This window comes from Egretta garzetta, unplaced genomic scaffold (assembly GCF_000687185.1).
Source record: "Egretta garzetta isolate BGI_Z169 unplaced genomic scaffold, ASM68718v1 scaffold64, whole genome shotgun sequence".
NCBI lineage: Eukaryota > Metazoa > Chordata > Aves > Pelecaniformes > Ardeidae > Egretta > Egretta garzetta.
Genome location: NW_009259596.1, coordinates 1,138,335 through 1,154,356, shown reverse-complemented (window position 1 = coordinate 1,154,356; position 16,022 = coordinate 1,138,335). Strand labels below are relative to the sequence as shown.

At 42.7% G+C, this 16,022-nt stretch overlaps 1 protein-coding gene across 1 annotated transcript in view; it reads right to left on the bottom strand.

The window, feature by feature from the left end:
* CPED1 (cadherin like and PC-esterase domain containing 1) overlaps positions 1–5,604 on the bottom strand; it is a 152,154-nt gene extending 146,550 nt beyond the window's left edge. Inside the window, 1 exon segment of the mRNA XM_009638151.2 lies at positions 5,353–5,604. Coding sequence (XP_009636446.1) covers positions 5,353–5,604 — 252 coding nt within the window.
* Between the last annotated feature and the right edge of the window lie 10,418 nt (positions 5,605–16,022).

Genomic DNA, 16,022 nt, shown 5'->3' with positions numbered 1-16,022 from the left:
GGGGGGGGGGTGGTGGGGGGGGGAAGTCCTGCTTCTGTAGGGTGCAACATGAATATGGTATCATTCCAAGGAAACCGGTTGCTGATACTATGCCATCTGTCGATTGCTTTCTATTAACAGAGGTTTCATACTAGCAAAGTTCTTTGCTCTTTTGTGAGAAGAGAGTTCTCATCCCCCTACTGCATTCTATAAAATAAATATCCTTTTTAAGATCAAATCTACTTTAAAAGTGTATCAAACCTTATTATGCATAATGTAATCTTTCCTATCCAGAGCTCTCACCACACTCCATCTTTGCATAATAGCAAAAATCACCCCTTCTCATTCTATCATCCAGCTTAATTTCTCCTTTTTCACATATTTACATCTGAAAAGTTCCCGCTGGCTTTGTCTTCTTTTCTTTCCATTCCCATTTCCCTTTCTCTTCACAGCACAAATCCAGCCCCCTCTGTGCACAATTTTTTCTGTGCCTTCTGAGGATGCTATCGCTTTGCAGCCATGGTTCCCTGCTCTCCCTCCCACATCTGCCCCAGCCAGCATCTCCTTTCCCCCATGCCTTCTTCCATGACACTCCTCTCCTGCCCCCTTCCTTCCCTACTTATTCTGACAGAGGCAAGTATATACCATCCAAAAAAATCAATAGGGGGGAAAAAAAAAGAAAACAGACACGTGCCTTTAGAGGTGAAGTTAATCAGATTTGTTTTAAACATCTGCATTAAGTCATGATGAATTTTGCACTAGAGGCAGTTAATTCCATTGACTATGAAGTCCAGCTTTCTGGCTCTGAGGAGAGAGTGGAGCACTCAAGTAAAGAGAGGATAAATCCACTCTGGATACCCAGAGTTCTAAAGTTCTAGTAACAGTTTCTCAGCTTTTCAGTAATTTCACTCCCAATTTGCAAATATAGGTACCTGGGCCTGTAACCTATGCACAATGTTCAACTGGGTCTTCTTCTAGACCTTGGTAAGACTAAAACATAATGCTTTTTCTTTTTTTTTTCTTTTTCTGCACAGTATCTCTGAGATACGGCCACATCAAGCGATCATTATCTTGCATCTTTCACACTGCCCACTCCCAGTAAATGACATCCTATCCTATTCATTCAGAATAAAGCCATAAAAAACCTTTTCTCATTCTTCCTGTTTGCTCACCTCATTATAACTCTTCTTAGCAATGTATCTTTTACACCAAACATAAGTGGCAGGTCAAGAGCCTTCAAAGTGAAGACAGCTTTTTTTTCACCATACCTGTTATATTTAATTTATGAAGATGCCAGCCTTGCCCACTCGTTAAAGTCTCACATAATCAGCTGCATGGCTTGTTTGTTTTCTTTTTCTCAGCTGGCCTTAAATGGCCAGGGAATGTGAAGCAATGCTCTTGTGAGTATCCATGAATTAATCTCCTTCAAGACTCATCTTAAAATCTAAAAATTGAAAATTTTTTTTATATGTTGGCCATGGTTAGAGAGTTAATATGCTGAAGCAGTGCCTATCACATGAGCAGTACTGTCTTGGTGCTTCCTCCTGACAGCAAGAGGCACTACCTCTACCAGGGCAAAATGCACTGCTGCGCAGAGACACCTAAGTTGGCTCTGGGTGAATTAATTCAGAGAGTGGAAACATAGCATAACCAGCTAATTATCTCTTCTCAGAACTGGCTGAGAAGCAGAGCTAAATTACTTAAGAGGAGTGTAATGGTGTTACATCTGGGCTGGTACCAAAGGTATTTCTGGCACAATACCGTGCCAGGGAAACCTACACACAGGGCTCATGTGGGCTTTTTTTGCTGATAACTATTTCAGTTTTGATGCTACAGCACCAACTCTTCTTTGTACTGTATGTATATTTGCAAATATTTCATCATGGAGGAGGTGAGCGTGCCTGGCTGAACCTGAAGACAGCCTGGTGCTGGATGTGATATCTCCCTCTAATGCCTTTTATGATGGCGATGCAGAAATAAGCCTTCTATTTTTCATGCTACAAATACTTTCTAGTATAAAATTAAATCATAGAATCATGGAATGTTTTGGGTTGGAAGAGACCCCTAGAGGTCATCTAGTCCAACCCCCCTGCAGTGAGCAGGGACACAGCTAACTAGATCAGGTTGCTCAGAGCCCCATCCAACCTGGCCTTGAATGTTTCCAGGGATGGGGCCTCCACTACTTCTCTGGGCAACCCGCTCCAGGGTTTCACCACCCTCATTGTAAAGAATTTCTTCTTTATATCTAGTCTAAACCTACCCTGTTTTAGTTTGAAACCATTACCCCTTGTCCTGTCACAGCTGTCCCTACTAAAAAGATTTTCCCCATTTTTCCTATAGGCCCCCTTTAGGTACTGAAAGGCCACAATCAGGTCTCCCCGCAGCCTTCTCTCCTCCAGGCTGAACAAGCCCAACTCTCTCTGCCTGACCTCTGTTCATGTGACAATAAGGCTACAGGACCAGCTCTCCAGCAGCTTTTAAAACTCCTGTAATGGGTGATACCTGAGAAAGAAGTACTATGAGCTCTGTCAGGTTTTCCAGGCTATGAGTGAAATCTGCATTTTTGCAATTTAAAAAAGACAGCTTGCACTATGTGCCTGACAGTAATGGCTCCATCCCAGGGCATCTTGGATGTAGTTAAAGACACATTTACAGATCAAAATGGCAATTTCCAGCCCCATGCTTTTTTCCACATTTGTTTGGAACTTTCCAAAATGAGACAAACTTTGAGATCAGAGACACAGTGGCAAGCCTGCACTTTTCCTCAGATCTCTCCTTCCACTCACAAAAGGTGCCAGCTTTTTGTTTTGTTTTGGGGTTTTTTGGAGGCATTTAGTGCTATGCATACTCTGAATGGAGAAATTATCAGACTTTGGAAGGGGATTTTGCTCATGCAGTAACAATCTTAACCAAATTCTCACAGCAGGCTCAATGCAACATTGACTGTTTCTCTGAAGGAAGCAAGAATTAAACCTGCCCCTACTCCGTCAGAAGACATTCTGCACTGTGACAGATGCTATAGCTCAAAACCCCAAAATATGGGGTGTTATTAAAGAATATTATCTTATCTCCAGCAGGGTGGTCTTTTCCTTACAACTTATTCATGAACTTCGACTTCATAAGATATGTTGTAGTGTTTTCTTTAAGTCACTGTTTAACTGCACAATAGATTCTTTTTAATAAATTTGCTTGCTGGACTATTTATAGAATAAGAACACATGTGTGACTAGTTAATTAAAAATGTGATTTTTTTTTTATTTTATTATATTTTAAAGTATTTTTCCAGATTCATGCACAAAGATTTAAACCAGAGCTTTAACGAAAACTTGTCTCCAAGCTAGCTACTGTGGGTGGGCACGTGACTGTAAAATAAGACAGTGTAAAGTTTCAAGCATAGCATCTGTCTTAGATGTTACTGGGTACCCAATAAAATCAGGCAAGGTAACAGTTCAGTTATCTGAATAAGCAGTGGGCGAAAACACACAGTTCAAGAACACACTTTCAAAGCAAAGTGGTAGAGATTTTTTGGAGGTGTTTGCCTTTTCTGTCCCCTGAGATTATTATTCAGCCCACACAGCCACCAGAGCATTCTCTGGAAACAGAGCGCAACTTAGAGTAACATCCCAACATGTGCAAGACATTTTGTTCATCATGCTCTAGAGGAAACTTCCGAGACAAATAGGGAGCCAGCTATGGGTGGCCTTCAAAATTTGAAGAGGAATGTGTTAGAGTAGCACAGCCCTGGAAAACATACCTATAAGGGTGAGTATATGCATTTACACCTGTACTATCTATGTTCAGCGTGTGCATGCAATAGTCATATCCAACCGTGTGTGCTGGAGGGCAGTAATTACAGCATGTTGTAAAAACATAAGCTTCCTTCTCATTTCAAACAGCTAGCACACCAAGTTCAATGCCAACCTGCATTTTTCTCAGGCAAATTGGGAAAGAAGAAATTACAGATATTTTCAGCCAAACAACATGCTAGCAAAACTCTACCATTATTTCATCAGTTCTTACAGACTTCAGGTAGCCCAAGGTAAGATACGAAATGTTCTTTGCCATTACAATAGCAATGAGTAAAAAGGAATGGACTGTAAGTATTGAAAGCTGTAACACAATGCGACCTGCATCTGTCAGCTGTGCTTGTTTCCCTTTAAATTGTAATTCTTCATGTCACAGTGTTGAACAAATCCAAATCTGGGTACCTAGTGTACTAAAAGGTCATTAAAATATAAAATTATGGCAGATGCAGCATGGAGTAGATTTCTGCAACTTCTAAGATAAATCTCCCTGACCTTCACAAGAAAAAAAGAATCCATTTTTTAAGATTTAAGGTTGAAGAGTTCATGCCAAAGTTATTTCACATATCTGTTTTTGATTGCCGCAGAAGATGCACTTTACAACTGCCCTCCTAAAATCAATATTGCTGACCTTTCAGGCTGTGAACCCTGTCTGATCAAAGAAGCAGCCTTCTATTTTTTTGCTTTGTTTTGTTTTTAATTTGAACTGCTTTTATGTGGATGCTGTCCATAATCGGTGAAGGCACAGATCAATGTTTATAGTCCTGATACAGTTGTATATAAAATGCCAGCATAATGATAATTTCACAGTGAGGTATCTGCTGCACTGTTAGCAGCCCTCTATAGGACTGAGGAAAACCTGAAACATTTGTGCTGGTGCTGATCACAGATTCCAGAGTAAAAATAACTACCTCAGGCTGGACCGTTTAACAAACCACATTTTCCAGCTAAAATAACAGTGTCTGCATTGGTTAGGTTTTAACACCCATTCTAAGAACCCTACAGAAAGCAAACACGAGCTCAGGTAATCTAAGGACAAAGTAAAATCTGTGGGACAAAGATTCCAAAGCAAATAGTGTGATTTGAAAACGTGAAAAGGGCTTTTTTTTATTTCTCAAATGCAGCTAAATTCAGCTTTTCAGCAGAATCCCAGTGAAGTTCAAAACTGACCAGCAGAGATAGCTTTAATGCAGGGCAGCTGCAGTCCCGGTGTTAATTAACAGCCGCAGTCACTTCCACGAAACCCCACTGGCTCCTGATTTACGCGCCTGTACTGTAAAGCCTCTGACCCCACTGTTAAAGCCAAAATAAAATACGGTCTGTGCAGCAAACTGAAATCTCCTTGGCGTTGCAGAGCAATGCCATGTTTCAGCCGAAGATTTCAGGACTACTGTGTTAGTAACACCACACTGGGAGATGTGCTTGCGCATCTGCCGCTGTCATTAGATCACCCATTTGTTTGTATACAGATCTGCTGAGGCTAATTTTAGCTGGACTCAGATGATCCTGCCAGACTTGCTATCCCTCGCTTTGCTAATTATTGCTCAGCACTCTGCTCCAGCTGACTTACCTTTTTCACGGTCTGCGGATGACTGCCGGGGAGGAAGCAGTGAGTGGTGCTTGGGGAGACGTCCTTGTATCTTCCTTGCTGTGTTTTAGTCAGTTTGTTGGGTGCAATCCCATTCATGACTGCCGAAAGGATGCTGCTGGTCATGAGCGGAGTCAAGGTCTGGCAGAACAGACAGATGGCCACCACTAAGGCCAGAAGGAAGGGACGAGGGCGACAAAGCCTGCGGCACCTGGGGACTTGCCCACAAACCATGGCCTCTTTGCCGTCCTCACTTCACCCTTTGCCACATTGCAGATGCAGACCAAGTAGCCACGTCTTGCCAGGGTAAAAAAAAAGCCAAAGGCATGCTTTACCCAAAACTAGCGAGAGTTTTCCCCATTGCTGCTGCTGAGAGCTTTTCTGGTGCCTGGCAAGAAGTCACGGATTCCAGAGGAGCAGAGGCTTGGGAAGTACCCTCCCATGGGGGGACGGGAACAACCTGTGAAAAAACAACAAGTGAGCAGCAGCAGAGACCAGCGTGCCATGGGGTGTTCTGTAGGGAGCCGTAGCGATGACGCCCACACCACACCACACCACACCACACCACACCGGCAGGCAGGTGAGGAGCAGAAGTCTTCTCCCCCTTTGCAGAAGGAACTGCTCAGCCAGACAATAGTATCCAAGAAAGCAAGAGGTTAAAGCTTAACATGTCCTGTCCGCAGCTGAAAAGAGTAGGAGAGTGTACCAACTTCGTGAACAATCGTTTGCTGTTTTTTTTTCTCTCTTGCATTCTCAATTCCCACTTTGTTTTTACAGTTTCCTTCATTCCAGTCCTTTTAAATTGCCTCCTTCCTGTCAGCATGCACAGCTTTCTCTCGAAAAGTGATCATTTATCTGAAAACTGACAGGCTATGAAGATTTTCGTTTGCATTTGTTTTGCCCAGATTGCGAGTTCAAAGTTAGGTTTACTTACTCGGTTCTTATCCTGTTAGAAGTTTTCCGTTCTCCTCTAATGGGCTGCTGATTAAAACCACTTGGAACAACCCTGGCTCATGATCCCAGCTCGTCTCACACACTCAGAAGGCAGGCACACGCACATACACACGCCATCTGAAGCCAGTTGGACCACAGATTTCATATAAATAAAGGCTGGACTGCTCAGAGGGTGGGGCTAAACTAGCTCCGCTCCGAGCAGGCACGGGGTTTGGAGACGCAGCCTGGGATCTGGATGGGGAACAAGAGGTGTCCTTGCTCAGGCTGCATGCCTCGAAGCCACCATCACTGCAATTTTTAGAAAACTGCTGTTACAGCAATCAGGCCGATTGAAACAATATTATTATCTTGCAGGCAGCAGAAATCTGAGCAGCACCTGCAATATTTTAATCTAGATTAATGAAAATGTTGTAAAAGGAAGCAGATTTACTTGGGCATAAGCGTCACTGACAAAGCAGTTGTCAGTAATTTTCCGTAGTAGATATAATCTCTCATAGCAGTGTATAAATAAAACTTCTTACTGATGTCGAAGAGGGAAAGAAAGGAGGGCGGACAAAAATACTCCACTGAAAGCACTGAGTATCTAAGCCACAGAAGGTCTTAGTTACTACTTCCCCCTGCTGACACAGGACAGGGACGAGACAGATGGGAACAGTTGAGGAACCTAAACTTCTCGTATAATCAAGTTCTTTTAGCTAAAAATATCTGTATACAAGTCGTCTGTTTTATCTTCCATCCTTAGTTATATTTGAAAAGAAAGAGTTCTTCCTACACTGCCTCATCTATAAGAAATGAGCGTTGTTATGATAACCTCGAGCCCATCTACACAATTCAACAGCAGCAGCAGCATTAGCAAGTTGGAGGCCTATATACAGAAATGAAGAGTAGAGTATATATTTGTTAGAAGTGTTGGTGTTTATTCAGCTTTCAAATCCGTTGGTTTTTTCCATACTAAAACCATCGATTTGCACATATAGAAAAATGCCATAGAAATCATCCAACACCCCGTGCAGAACCTCAGCTGTCACACAGCATTTTAGTTTTCCATCTGGGGCTATAGCTGTCTAAATCAGACTCCTGGGTTACCCTGAGCAGGAAAGCAGTACAAAACTTGCCTGTGCCCTCCCGTGATAGGTGCTTGCCATCCACACAGAAACTCCCATCTCTGCTCTCTACAGAAGCGTTGCTCGGGCTCCCTCCTTCCCAGCCCACCAGCTCACATCCTTGGGCCCTGCTCCAGTCGGTCTGTGCTGCAAAGCCTCTGGCTAGGGGTGTCGGAAAACCATGGGGACCCTGCAGCGGGCTTCGGGGTGGGTCTATGCCATACAATGGAGAGGGGTACCCGGGGAGCTGGTACATTCAAAGGAGGATTGCAGAGAGCCTACAGCCAGCCTGGGAGCCACAGTAACCCCATCAGCCAGAGGAGACGAGCACAGCAGAGTTGCTTTATTGTTTTAAGAGACTGTCCTGTGGTTTTTGGCATGCCCTGATTTCTGGGCCCACAACCACTAGCTGTGTGGGTGGCATTTGCATGGCTGTCAGCTTCTCCCAAATCCTTAGTGAGGGGATTTTAGTCAGAGCTTTGCGTGCTGTTGCTAGAAGACTTGATTAAAACCAGTTTCTGAAGATTTGGATTAATGGTGGCGGATGTGGAGATCATACCCCCTTGCTAGAGCCCCACGCTAGAACAAAGCAATCCTTTCTGTCCTCACCGCCCGCTCCCCCAGCTACCTTCGCCACAGCAAGTAAGCGTGCTCTCCCCCCAGCCCAACGGCATTTTCCCCTTTCAAGCTCAGAAGTGGGGTCTTTATCCTCACATTTTCCCCAGAGTCTCAGAGCCAATTCATCCTTCCCGCAGCCCCCAAATCACTCACGACCCCCAACTCTTCAGGACAAGCTGAGAGCTTTTACTCATTTACTGTACCAAGACTGATACTGCAAAAAGAGAGCTGAAGGGTTATCAGCAGAGGGCAGGCAGATCACTGCCTCCTGTATACTCCCGGGGATCAGCCTTCTGTTCATCTGCTTTTCCCAGATGTTCCAAGGAGTGAGCTGGCTTTTTCCCTATGTTTTGTGGTTTCTTTTCATGACGATAGCATGTAATGCACATTTCTTAGGCTGTAAATACTTTTCTCAATCACAGCTAGAGTGCAATGAACATGATTTCCTGACATCTTTTGAATCAGGATTTTACCACATCTCTGGGCTTACATGTCTACTGACTTATCTGGTCACATTCTGACACTTCAGAAATTAAGCCAAGGCTATTGCAAATGGGGACTAATTCCCCTGGCATTAACTAGTCACTTACAAAAAGGATGCAAGCGGTTAAACAGTCAGGCCTCCTGGGTCCCAAACTCATGAGTCTTCAGTGCATAATATTCAAAATACTGCAAAACACAATCATCTGTAAGATCAGAAATACCCAGTTAAGTATTTATACTTGCAGGTGTATGTACGTATTTCAGAAATCTTAGCAGAAAGCTGCAAATCCCCTCTTTCTGGCATACAAAAGAAATCTAGTTTTCATTTTCTATTTGGGATTCCCAGACCTGTGCCTTCCAGTGGCTGCTCCCACTGCATAAATTAAGGGCTCTCTTGCCTGCTTGCCTCTCCCTACTCCTTCCACTCACTCAGGGCTGCTTTCCTGGATGCTGCCTACAGCATCCAGCTGCTGCCCTGCTCTGCGGGAGGCAGGGTCCTGCAGGGATTGCTTCTGCCAAAACCAACCAGCCACGTCTGTCAAGAGTGATCTCCAGTGCTTGCAGCCAGAATCTCAGTTCCACCTCCATCATCTGGAAGAGACTGTAATTGTTTAAAGATACCCTGACACAGAAAAGGTGAGAGGAAAGTCATGAGACTTGCTAAAAATTGCCATGGACTAGAATTTGAAAGAACTTTGCCAGTATGCTCTGCAGGCACGTAATGTGCACCATTCATCATCTCACTGGAGTTCTAAGCAATCCGGCTCATATTCACACAGCTCCCATTTTACACAAGTCTCGGTGTTTGTTCAGTGGTGAAAGCCAGTGACCACTGAAGAATGACTTCCATGGTCTAAGTAGCGACCTGGACAGATATTTGCCAGGAGCCAACCAAGAAGAAAATATTCGGCACAGAAAGTTAGCAGGAATTTAAGGCCAGCTGAATAGATCCATTTTATGCGTGCTTAACTTCGCTCAGATATCCAACATGAATCATTCTGCAACTCTGAATAAAGTTAAGTCCGGACATAAGTGCTTGTAAGATCAGGACTTGATATAATAAAAACCATTTTGCATCCATAATTTCACTATATTGAGGCTGCCAAGAAGAAAATATGGTTTCAAACCGATTCACAATTGCTATTTTCTAGAGCAAGTTTCAAATTACAAAGCACGGTGTCCTAGCAGCCATTTCGGTGATAAAAGAGCTCACATGAAAAGTAAGCTCAAACAGATCATTTCTAAATGAACTGATAGTCAAGTCCTTGTAATCATGTCTGTCATCTTCACAGTGCAAACCTATATGCAATTTTCATTGTTTATGGTCAACTCTTTAATTTCTTTTTTATTTTCTAGCACACTAAAAACTATGCCAAGGGCCATAAATTCTCACTAACTTCAAATATTGGGTAAAAGCTTGATGAACAATAGGCATTAATAGCGCTGTAAGTATTCAGGCAAAACATCGAGTTAAACTGTGCTGGAGAAAGCCTGCTCAGCCGCACCCTCCACGATTTTTTACTTCACCCTGAATTCAATCCAGATTGCAATTAGATTTGCAGTATCTTCCATCCCGTGTGTGGTCCCATTGTAAGTAGCGAATGGGGAAGACTGGCACAAGAGTGAAGAAAATAGGAGAAATGCTTTGTTTGATACTACTGAAGGATAAATTAATCCCAGCATAGTAAAAACCCAGACTCTCCCCCCTGTTCCCATTCATAGAACACTGTAAGCCCTAATGATATTGTGATTTTGTTCCACAGAGCGCTCCAGAGAACAAAGATTCACGTCTTAATCCCGTTTTGGCTCAGCTCTCTGAGCTTGGCTCACAGCGGAGGCAGACTAGCAGAGAAGGTTCCACAAACTCTTGGAAAGCAAAGCAGTGGGTGTCAACGGGAGAAGAGTTTAGGGGACATTCCCCTTTTGGTTTTCCTTCTCGTTATTGTTTGATTTTTATTTAATATTTTGTCTTTTGTAAGAGGGAATAAATGATGTGGATGACACAAGCAGTGTTGTTACTTATCGTAGGATTTACACTTTTATGTATATGTGTAGTTGATATACAGTCCATTTTAGATCCTTAGACTGTAAATTTAATCAGTGTTAAGAGTTTGGATGTTTTGCCCCAAGAAAGATGCTGTTAGGCTTGCAGTTCTATGGACAGATCAGCCGCTCTAGTAATTCCCATTTCTAGTAGCGGAAAAGGGAAGGTCTTGCTTGCTCCCCTTTAGCATCTCCTCCTCACCTCTGCTCCTGCTCCTTCCCTTCCTCTCTTCCTACCTTGTGGTGGTGCTCATTAGATCCTCTAATGAGAAAAAAAATGTGCAGCTGGGTTGGTTTTCTGCCAGGTGAGTCAGTGGAGTTGACTGAGAGGTCCAATGGGCCTTAGCACTGGTACAAGTTCAACAGCAGAAGAACACCAGGGAGAGAGGATGCAAACGGAGGAAGGGAACAGGACCTTTTAGGCAGTGGCAAAGCTTGATACTCAGCTCACCAGGCTACTGAAGCTGCCCCAGCTTCTCTGAAGTTTTAGGTAGCATCTGGGCCGAGTTATTTGTCCAGAGGCATCTCTATGTATCTCAGCCACATTCTTCACTACTGTCTTTTGGCAGAAGGGTGATGGTGAAACTTGGGTATCTATTTATATATGTTAATACAGAAAGTTGCTTAACATGAGGGTAAGGGAAAGCAGCTGGAGACCAAAGTCTTATGAAGATACTGGTTCCTGCTTAAAAGGTGAATTTGCATGTCAGGAGGAAGAAATAGATAAGCAAATTCTTTGCTGCTCCCTGTTACAGTTACTCACTGACTCTTGGTGTAAACCCCATGCAGCCATTATTCTGAGATTACTCAGAGATTTATGGATTTTGTAGCCAGTTTGATTGCTCAGACACATTGGTTACTGCTGAAAGCTGAGTAAGAATCAGTGATAATCAAAAAATGCCCAGATAGGCTGCAAGAAGATGGACACTTATCTTTGGGTACACAGAACAGGAACAAAGTGAAATATCTCATAGTCTCTGATAGCATTTGTGTTCCTTTTTATTTTAAGTAAATACTTTGTTTTGTCATGGTTCATATCTCTTCTCTGGCATCTTGCTGGTCCCCCTCCTCTTCACATCTTGGGTGAGAACATTTGAACTTCCATTCTCTGGTCTTCATCTTCCTACAAACTTTTTGTAATGACAGCTCTGTTTTCTCTCAAAATCATTCTCTTCTTTTAACACAGTGAATAATCTCTTCTTTTAGGTGATCTAGATCCTTCTTACTCTTTTTTTCAGTTACATTCTCTGGGCTTATTATATGAAAGGTATTTGCACAAATACTTTTCTACTTTTCCATGCACTTCTTCTGCAAGCAGGGCTGTTCACTGCCTTGTACCTGCAGAAGGGTTCTGAACGTGCTTGATGTGCTGCATAGTAGTATTTTCCTTGAAGTTCTTCCTGTCTGCTTAAATTCAGGTGAAAGTGTATTGAAATGATGAATGGGAGTGGGAGGAAACCAGGAATACCAGTGGCATTGACTGCATCCCAGCCACTCCGTGCCTGCTCAAATAATGCTTGCAATAGAGGGTCTCCGTAGTGCTCACCGGCTGCTCCATGTGCTGGGGTGTCCTCCCCACGCCGAGCCCTTCCCCTCCACCCCCAGCACCGGGTCAGAAGACCTTCCACAAGGGTGGAGAGGGAGAACCATTGGCAAGCGTGCTGGTTTTGGGGCTACTGCAGAGAGGAAGGAGCAATCGCTCAGCCAGGCCTCCAGGGTGACAGCAGGACATGTCCTAAATACCTCCCTATACAGTGGGAATGCGTGAAGCTTGCAAGCCAGTCACGGAGTTGCTGGAATGAGAGCAACAAATGGGAAGGAAAGGCCCAGTCTGTAAGGGCATTTAACAGGGGGAAGAGAAGCATTTACAAACCCTTTTATTTCTGACATTCTGCATTTTCTCGTTTTTTTTAGGGGGCCGGTTTGTTTGTTTGTTTGTTTATTTGGGGTTTTTAAGTTAATTGTTCTAGTTTCTGCTCCAATAAACCTCAAACATGGAATTGAAATGTCATTGTCCTCCCGGTCCTGTCACAAGTTCTTTCCTCTTCTTTTGTGTAAACTAAATAATTTCATTGCCACATTCCCTTTTCACTTTAGCTTGGCCTCATTATGTAGGTAGTCAAGATGAGTAAAGCATTTATTTTTTATCCTTCTGTTCTACAGCACAAGTGGAACCCAAACAGTCCAGAAAATGAGGAAAGCCAAGGTAACCAGGGAATTCATGACAGTCATCCCCAAGCACCAGTTTTTTTTTTACGGTTGCTCTCAAGTTCAAGAGCAAGCTCTGTTTCAAATAAACCAAGTTTCAGAAGCTGAAAAAGAAAAATACAGTTAGACTCTTCATTCCGTAAACACTCATCTTCCAATTCACTCTCTAAATTCCTTAAACCATATTTTCTTCTGTCCCTTTACCTTTGGCTGCCTTCCTTCCTCTTCACTGCTCGCATGACCAGGAACATCCTCTCTTCCTTTAGCAGAGTGGTCGCTTTGCTGGGGCCACTCATAGACTTTCAAATGAGTTATCCTAGGAGCAGCAGTCCCCTGGTGCTCTTTGGCAGCAAGGAAACAAACGGAAGTCTCCTACAAACAAGCAAATATCGTTTAGCGTTACCTCTATTGCATGCATATAAAACAAGGGTGCAATGCTCTCAGGTCTCTCGTGTTGTCCTCGAGATGATTTAGGCTGTGCTGCTGCAAATGGTGTGCCTACCATAACGGGCAAACAAGCTCTATAATTTGGGAACAAGTTTTCCAGGTGCCAATCATTTCAGACATTTTGGTCATTAAATTTTGGTCAGCCCCAGTACGGTAAATATCCATACAAATGTACAGCTTAAACCACATCATCGCCTCCACTGACTTCACTGGATGAGTTCATACGTGCGGGTGTTTTAGGCACAAGGGAAGAAGAACTTGATTTTTTTGTCTCAAAAAGCTTTGTCCTGATGGGTATTTGCTTAACAGAGTTCCTCTGTTAGGGAGGAGAGTTTTAAGACAACGGCATCACACAGAAAGGTACACTAAATGCTCATCTGTGCCCCTCAAGGCGCCCGTACATCTAACCAGCCCCATCAAGACCAGCCATTGTTATATATACTAGAATATATAACAGTTTATTCCAGTTTGTTGCATTCTTGTGGTGCTGCCAGAATATACAATCAGCCAGTACAGCAATGTGTCACCTGGGGCACTTCACATATCATGCGCGTGTGTGAGAAATTACTGCACAAGCAAATAGAACACATGGAGATGCAAGACATGCTATTTTGCTGTTCTTATGGGCAAGCAGAAAAAGATAATGGTGTGCTTCTGAACTTATCGATCTGATCATAACTATATAGTTTCTCTCACGAGTCCAGCTGCCGTGGCATGATTACAGCAGGACGAGATAACAGCAGCCGCTGTGGCACAGAAGTTACTTTAGAAATACCCTTAAGCACGTCACATCTTTCGAGCGCTGACCTTTGACAACCCAGCCCACACGGTTATCTCTGAAAGTAAAGCTGAAAATTAAGTTTAACCATTTTTACAGCTGACAAAAGGAAGGTGGCCAGAGTACGTATACGGGAGGAGGCCGCGCAGAAGGTCCCCGTTGCAGCTGGCATGTGGGCTGGTGAGTTCTTTGGGTCCAGCCCCAGGCAGAGGCACTGCCCTGCCTCTCAGCCCTGGGCTCTTGGGCTTGCACAGCTCGCCCCAAGCCGCTGCCCTGGGCTGGGAGGGGGCGGCTGGAAAGCGGAGCCTGAGGGAGGGCCCCGCTGCGCTGGACCGCTGGGGTACGGCTGGGGGGGAGCCGAACATCACACTGCCAGCGGGTGACCTCCACCCGTTTGATTGAACGGGTCACGGGTAAAACCAGCATTCCAGGCAAGGGGCTGGTGAAAAAGCAAGTTTTAAAAAAGGTATTTCTCAGGTCTGAGAGATCTAAAATGTTTTGCTCTCGTTTTCTACACTTCACACCTAATTTGAGTTGTCCAGAGGGGATGAAAAGGGAATAGAAGCATTTTTGTTCACTGTGTGGTTACTAGGTTGTTTGGGGTTGTCCCTTTTGTGGGTTGTTCTGTTGTATTTTTTAATCATGGAGGTACATTCTATGACTAGAGGCAGATGTAGATGTTCTCAGGATTTGATTTTGCGGAAGTTAAAATATAACCAAAATACAACCAGATCACAATACCTCTAAAATACAGTATTAAGTAGCTGAATAGTACTTATTAATAACACTTATTAATAATTGTAATATTAATATTAATAGCTTATTAATATTTTTAAATCATTCACTTTTTCCATATAACTATGTCTTGATGCATTTTTAAAACTAAAGCATACTGAAGAGACTATTTGTTTCGGAAAACAAAGTAAAACCAGGTAGTGCCAACACATACAATTAATAAAATTTATATAAGGCTGATTGATAGCTAATTTACTTGTTTTAAAATAGACTTTAGAAAGAGAATTACAGAGAATATTTGGGGTTGATTTAAAATCATGCCATCAGTAGCCAAATATGAAATCATGTTACAGTTTTAGAATGTGTTGATGTAATTGTGAACAATATATTTAGATGATTCCTGCCTTCATGAGTTTAAATATTACTGCTTAAGATTTAAACTGTAGGGAAGACTCACTTAGACTTTTTTCTTTTAAAAGGCTTGTCAGCCTCCATAAAGAGACATTCCCAGTGCATTCCTTTTACCCTCTTAACAGAAGTCTTTAAGTAAATAGCTCTACGTGAGTGTTTGGAAAGAACTTTCAAAATGAAAAGTACTTCAGAGTTGGTAAATCTTGAACATTAATGGAGATACTAACCAAAACACCTGAAAGTTGGATTTTTTAATTTTCTTTTTTTTTTAAATCATGTTTAGTTTTCCTGTCCTGGGCTAAAACTTTGCTGAGATGTTTTTCCCAGTGCATATTTTAGATTGTGTCTATGTTTTACAAAAGCAACTAACAATGTTATAGAAGAGGTGGGCAAAACTGTTCTGATGGGACTCTCTCAAAGGTCGTCGTTACTTCTGAAATCAGGACTTTTCTGTGCAAAAGCATGAGTTAAGTCAGTGTTTAAGAAAATTTCTACTCTGGATTAAAATGATTAAGACATAATTTTAATTATCGAGGGTAATTTTAAAAGAACTCCCAGCTTAACTTCTGTTTATTCCTCAGTTCCTAAGCCATTCCAAGCTTACTAGGCTAGCAGGAAGATCCCTGGGTAATGTATTGTATACCTTCCTAAATTAAAGGAACAGCTTGGTCAATACTGCTGACTGGAGAACCATTACGTTTTGCAGACCTGACTAAAGGAACACAGGTTTTTATTGTCAGTTCATTCAACTATTGACTAACCCATCCATCTCTAGAATGTGCTTTCTTTAAAAGCCTGAGATTAATTTAGCTCCAAATAATATGGCAGAGAAATTAAACACATTTTTAAATAATTTAAGCCAAGAATACCAC